This window comes from Gossypium hirsutum, chromosome A04 (genome assembly GCF_007990345.1).
Source record: "Gossypium hirsutum isolate 1008001.06 chromosome A04, Gossypium_hirsutum_v2.1, whole genome shotgun sequence".
Lineage (NCBI taxonomy): Eukaryota > Viridiplantae > Streptophyta > Magnoliopsida > Malvales > Malvaceae > Gossypium > Gossypium hirsutum.
In genome coordinates, this window is record NC_053427.1 from 2,986,365 (window position 1) to 2,993,433 (window position 7,069).

The following is a 7,069-nucleotide window of genomic DNA, read 5'->3' on the forward strand; positions in this document are numbered from 1 at the left end:
TGATAGAAAGCATGGCAACACAACTTACATCAGTATAATTACATATAATTAATGTAAAAATAACAATGATGATGAGATTAAATACTATAATACAAGATAAAAAAAGATAAACGCACCGCATTAAATGTAAATATTCATCCAAAGAGGCCATTAAACTACTTCAATCTAGGTGCACATTAACTAGGCTAGTGAGCTTCTGTCCAGTCCTACAACAATTGATGGGCCACAATAATAATGTCATTTTTAGTCCTTATAATTTTTAAATTTCAAAATTTTAATTTAATTAATACAATAATTGTAAAACTTATTTATTAAAATAATGTTATTTTTATGTATCATGTAAAAATAATAAATTTACATGAAATTACTTATATAATAATATATTTTATTCATAAAATTTTAAAAATAATAAATTTTAAATTATCGAAATTAATATAGATTTGCTCATTATATAGGGTGTAGATAGATATCCTGGATATAAATATTTTCAATAAAATAATTGACTAGTATGCATTAACTTGATCAAAATTTTGGTCACACCTTATTCCATGGCATTTACTTGAGATTCCTTTTCGTTATTCTTAAGTAAGTCCCCGGGAGAGCTTAGTTGATCCATAGTATATCAAATAGTTTTATAAAATGGAATACGTCTATTTTAGTCTTATTTCCAATTTCTCAATTTTTTTCTTGTACGAGATTTGGTATGGGGGAAGGAAAAGTCAATAATATATACAAGAAATTTTATTTGTATACGTGAAAATTACATATTTAGAATAAAAAATGTGTTTAAAAATAACATATAATAAATAATGAAACAAATTATTTGAAACCAAATAAATGATAGGGGGAGTATTTGATATATTGGTAATATACTTTTTTTTTATTCCATAAGCATGTTAAAAATTTAAAATGTGTTTTTTTTTAATATTTATTTTTTAATATTTTATTATACTCTTATAGGACACTTGTCAACCCCATGGCCCTGCTTGTGGAGTCTAAAATCTCCATTGGCATTGTACTAAATAAATTTCTTTAATAATAATATATGAAATATGTACAATTTTAAAATGAAAAAAATATATATATTAGATGTGAGTAAAACAAATTTTAAATATGTATACAATACCCTCACAAAGTTAATATTTTATTGCCGTCAAATAATGTAACTTATTTAATCACAAATGGATATTTTTGTAATGTAACGTCTCATTTAATCACAAAAGGATATTTTTGTAATGTAACGCCTCGAAATTTTAAAGTTTAGTTTTATTAAATTTTAATTTAATTTAGTTGAGTGATTAAGCTTTTAATATATCTGTTTAAGGTTTTATGTTCGAGTTTCTGTATGCATAAAAAATATTTTTATTTTTTTTATCAAGTTGGTTGATGAGGTTAAATTAAATTTAAACTCTTTTTCAAATCATTGATAGGTATTAGGATAATATTTGTAGCCTATGTTTAGTAAATAACCTAGATATGGTTATTTTTATTTTTAATTTGTTTAAAAAAAACACAACAAACCCATGTTTCTTTTAAAAATAAAGATATTATTTTATTTTATTTTATTTTTAAAGATTTCCTGATTCCCACGTTGAAATTGTTTTGGTTAGTTTTAATTTTTCTTTTTCTTTTTCCCTATTCTTTTCTTTTCTTTCTTTTCGCGTCTGTTCTTTATTTTGTTCTTTTTCTCTTTTTCGTTCTCTTTTTGTTCTTTTCGCAATCATTCTATTTGTTTTTTTTGGCGATCTTTCCTTGTTTTGATCTGGTTGGTTTCTATTGCTTTTTTTTTCTTGAACGTGTTTTTTGGGCGTCTAGAGATTTCTAGAAACTTCGTGGTTATGGTGGTGATTCAAGTGTGTGTCATTTAATTAATTCGGTTTGTTTTAGGGGACGTTCGTGAGATAATTGGTGATCCTCCCGTCGACCTAAATCTCGTGTAATTGTTGTTCTTTGAAGTGGTAAGGGTTTCAAAGGTGTTTTGGAATGTTTTAATTAGTCATTTGTGAGCAACTTTTGTTTAGATTCGCAAATCGTTATTAATTTAGGTTGTGTTAATTGCTAATTTAGGTGTGGGAGTACTCAATTGTTGGTTTCACATAAAAAAACCTTTAGGTGTGTAATGAGAAATTGAAAATCAGTGAACAACGAAAGCAAAAAAAACAATACTATCGACACCACTAGGCCGTGTGTGGCACACGGCCGTGTGACAGACCGTGTGCTGGACCGTGTGTGACACACGGTTTGGGCTATTTTGGGTCGTGTGGGCCATACGAGTGTGTGGGCTCAAAATTTAGGATTTTTTCTTAGGACCGTACACATTGTCCAGAACGACCGTGGACTTTTCGTAGGGTCGGTATGAGACTAAATATATTGTAACACATGAAATCTGGACATCTGTTGGTACAAATTCTACTATCCGTAAGAATAATGGAAATGCTAATGAGTAATAAATCTGAATACGTATGATAAGAATGTGGTTTGTATCTGTTATGTTGTGTATGTAAAGTTATGTCACGTTTAATTTCTACTCTGAATATATATTATATTTTCTTACTCTGTATTTGCATCTGGGTTGGGTTGTACATACCATGTGAAGGAAGTGATTCTGTAAAAGGCGGTAAATCGCCTATTGATCCGGCAGCTCAGCTGCAACTATTCTGTAAAGTGTCCATAGGGGTGTGTAGGGATGGATGAGTGTTTTATACTCATATGGTGTGTTGGGATGGACGGAGTTGATGTGTAGCGGTTGAGGGTAGGATTATGTATTGTATCTACTCTGCTCTGCTATAAATATGTTTCTAATAGATCTATCTGATATGTATTTTACTGTGTTAAGTTTATTGTTATACACTGAGTTTCAAAATTCACTCTCGGTTTAATTGATATTTTCAAGTAATCTTCAGACTTAGGCGGGTCGGTCCGATGGAAGTTTGGTTATATTAGTATTTCGTTTTTTTTAACTATTTTAAATTGGGTTAAGTGTTTTGTGAAATTTGGACTGTTTTGGACATTTTAGGACTATCTTATTTTTGGATTTTATTTTCAATTTACGCATGACACTAACAAAACGATTTATCGAAAACGACTATTTTCCTACAGACTATCGAATTCAAGAAACAAACTTGGTTTCCAAAATATAATGATATAAGATTTTCACTACAAAGTATTTGTTTTATTCAGTAAATGTAAATAAACAACATTTTCATTTAAATAGTTATGTCAAATACGCTTTCTAATAAAACAGGTTTTTAGGTAACAAAATTTTACAATGTTTTTAAAGTATATGCGAATCGGATTTACAACTATTTTACGTAGCATCTTCAGATCTAGTCATAATGTCTAGGCCGATTTTAGGGTGTTATACGTAATTTTTAAACTGAGTTGGTACTTAGTTGACTTGTGATACTAACTCAACGTAAGTATAGATAAATACAATTTGTTGAGGTAAAATTAATGTTTTATTGAAATAAATTGCATAAGTTTTGTATTCTTTTGAAATTTAAATTTAGTTCTTATATTTTAATTTTGAAACATTAAGTCCTTATTTTTTTTTATTTGAAAATCTTTGTCACTGTCTAATTTTGCCATTAAAGTTAAAAATAACTTTTTTAGCCCTCAACATTTATACTTTTTTTGTCAATTTGATCACTACCCTTTAAAAGTACATAAAAATAATTTTTCCATACTTTAAATAAAACATAATAAATTTAAAAATTATATTTTTTTCTAAAAAATGAAAAAAAAACTCTTTAAAATTTAAAAAAGGATTTTTAAATATAAAAAATTCCAAAATTCAATGTACTTAAACTAGACCGGACCACTAGTTGGACTTGTTGGACTGGGAATTGGCTGGGGTATCGATCATGAATCGAATTAAATTTTATAATTCAAATAATTCGAATATATAATTGGTGTAAATACAATGCTCCTAAATACCGAATTAAATAATTATTAAAAAACTAAAAGATATATAAAAAACTTAAAAAATATAAAAAAAAAACTCTAAACTCTACACAAAACTGACTCTAAATTTTAAAATTCACAAAACTCTAACCCTACTTTAAAAAAAACAAAACCTTAATCTTAAAAAACTGGATGAGAATGAATTTTGTTTACAAAAAAAACAGCCTAATCCAATAATTATTTTTAAAAATTAGGATTTTTATTAAATTCAATCTAATCCTTGCCTTTAAAATAAAATAAAATGGTTTTGATTTTATTTTATTTATTTATTTATTTTTTGAATGGTGAAATTTACCGATTAAAGTCAACATTTTAAGTTAAAAATTTATTTTTATTTCTAATTTTCTTAATCTTATAAACACGAGAAAAGATTATATGAAATAGTAATATTATTTATTTTCAATAATTTAATGTCATATCAATAATTTTATCTTAAATTTTAATATTTTCATTTAAATTTAATTTTCTTCAAAATAAAAATATTAAAATTGAAGATAAAATTATTGATTTAATATTAAATTATGAAAAAAATATTTTCATAAAATTCTTTCCCTATTAACACTACAGATAATAAAAACTTCAAACCGAAGTACAGAAAAGAAAATCCTTCGTCAGCAATGTGAACTAAAATATCTTTGTCCAAAGTTCAGAATACCAATATTGGTACGTGGCAAACAACCATTGGTTTTTGAAAAATTGGTAGGGAGACAGCTTTTACTGCAACATGATTGGTATTTGTTGACTGGTCTGACATATTACAAAAGACAAATACTTTTCGCAAAAAAAAGAAAAGAAGAAAAAGTTGGATTTCAAAAACAAAGAAGATTAGATATGGTTTTGAAGGTGACATAATAAACAAACACACCGATCTTCGTCCAGAAAACATGAAAAATTCGGTGGGTTTTGTTTTATTTTTTTTTTCATAGTTTAGTTCCACTTTTTTTTTGTTGTTTTGGGGTTCAGATTCAATTCAATCTGTTGCTGAGTTCACCCTTCAATGTTGCTTGGTATATAAAGTGGCAAGCTTTAAATTTCCGTCATTTATGTAATTGTGGAATGATTGCTGGTTGTTGGTAAGTTCTATGATTGAATCTCTTTAAAAAGTTGGGTTTTTTTTTTGAGGATTTGGTGCTGTTTCTGCTTGATTCTTGATAGGATTAATGAATTTTCATTGTTCATTTTAGTTTATGATTTTGATTTTATATTGGGTTTTGATTCAAAATCTGGAAAACTTGGTTTAAATATGAAACTGTTTTAAGTGGTTGATTCATAATCATAATCTGCAGTTTCATATTCATATTTCATGAGCTGAACTGAAATTGTTTTAATTGTGATAAGCAAATATATTGAGGATGTTTGCATGAATCAACTGGATTAAGTTATTTCGTTCTTCAATTAGCTAACATATGTCTATCTGTTTGTTGAAATTCCTCAATGGGTACTCAAATATGTTGAAAAGAGTAAAAAGCACGATGGATGCTACTAAGAGTTAGATTATACTTTATCCCTCTATAAAAAAAATAGATAAAATAGTTTTTGTATATCAGATTAAAGAGTAAGTTAATTATTTATATTAAAAATTTTATAAGTTAATTATTTATATTAAAAATTTTATGCATATGTATCATTAAAAATTAATGTAACTGACAGAATAATCAGACAGTGACACCTGCCGTTAAAAAGATTAGTATAGTTTTCATATGTTTGATTCATTTTTGTTGTTGGATAACAGCCTTTAGGAGAGGAATCATCAAACATGGCTCATAAACTGGAAGCTATCCATGGCGGTGGTGGATCAATTAAGGTGGGGACTAAAGGGACAATTAGTTCCCTTATGACCGAGGAACTAGACTCCATTAAAACACCAAGGCAAACACCACCTAGACACAAATCTCAGGGGATTCCAGCATCCGTTGCCTGTTCTTCAACGACTCTAAAACGATTACAACCAAGAAAATCATTGGATGGAGCCGGCACCAGCAGGGGTCGCAACAGCACCAGTTATAAAAGCCCCCAAAGTACTAAAAATGTCCATCAGATGCCAATACTTGGCTCTGAAAATGTTGCATTAGAAAGAACACCTATTAGACAAAAAAGTGACAAGAAAGTAGTATCAAACATTGTTGAAGTAGTGGACATAAAATGTGGGAATTCGGATAGGGCATGGTCGACCCCTATAACGAATCGTCTCAAGAAGCTTGGATTCTCCAAGCTTTCTGAGACCATAGTCTAGATTTCCAACTTCTTTGAATCCGATTTCAGGTTCCTAAATCCGGAACCCGAAACCCCGACCGGCCTATTCTCCGAAACTTCCACCATAGAACAAATGCTTGCTACAAGTTTGCTGGCTCCTCTTTTTTTCTTCTTTTCAGCTGCCACAACTGGTCCAACAATAGGCCTACCATGTGGCTTCTTCGAGCTTTCTCGGCTGCTTAATTCAAGCTCGAGCATGTTGAAGTACTCGATCTCTTGCATTACCAAGGATCCCACAGTGCCTTTGGTGCCTATTTCAATAGAATGATGTGCAGCCATATCAACTGCAACATTTTGACCACTGGATTTTGATCTTTGCATGCTTTACTTTTGGTGTTTCCACTGGTTTTAGTTCTTTGCCTCTTTATTTAAAATGAACTGCACTGAACATTTAAGCTTCTAACTAAAAGTGTCTGTTTTGTTTTAACTACATTACATTGGTTTTATTTTAATGTTGTTTGGTGCCATAGTATTGTCAGTTAACTACTGTTCATCAGCATTGTATAACTGAATTATGTTTGCTAATCTCATTCGAAATTTGTTAGTTTATTTTCTGTTAATCATATATCGCTGTCATATGAGTATATTCTAATTAAAATTTTAAGTTGACAAATTTTGACAAAAAAATACTTACAATTTTAAGATTGAACTGAAATTTTTAAATAAAAAAATGTAAAAAAAAACTTATAATTTTTAACCTCTTTAAGTATAGGGATTAAATCTTAAATTTTGTTAAAATATAGGGACTAATAGTGTATCTTAATCTTTTGGTTCCTATGGTTTGAACTATAACTTATATTTAAATGCTCAAATCAAAGACTAATTTAATGGGTTTATTGTAGGGTCAAAATTT

At 28.6% G+C, this 7,069-nt stretch overlaps 1 protein-coding gene across 2 annotated transcripts; it reads left to right on the forward strand.

The window, feature by feature from the left end:
• Window positions 1-4,713: 4,713 nt before the first annotated feature.
• Window positions 4,714-6,733, forward strand: LOC107903348 (uncharacterized). 2 transcript variants are annotated; one of them, XM_016829364.2, is made up of 2 exons: window positions 4,714-4,859; window positions 5,696-6,733. In XM_016829364.2, the coding sequence occupies exons 1-2, from the start codon at window positions 4,848-4,850 to the stop codon at window positions 6,194-6,196; spliced, it is 513 nt and encodes a 170-aa protein (XP_016684853.1). In that variant the 5' UTR covers window positions 4,714-4,847; the 3' UTR covers window positions 6,197-6,733. The 2 variants fall into 2 exon arrangements, with proteins under 2 accessions (XP_016684853.1, XP_040966677.1); XM_041110743.1 differs by having other exon boundaries at window positions 4,728-5,036.
• The last annotated feature ends 336 nt before the right edge of the window (window positions 6,734-7,069 follow it).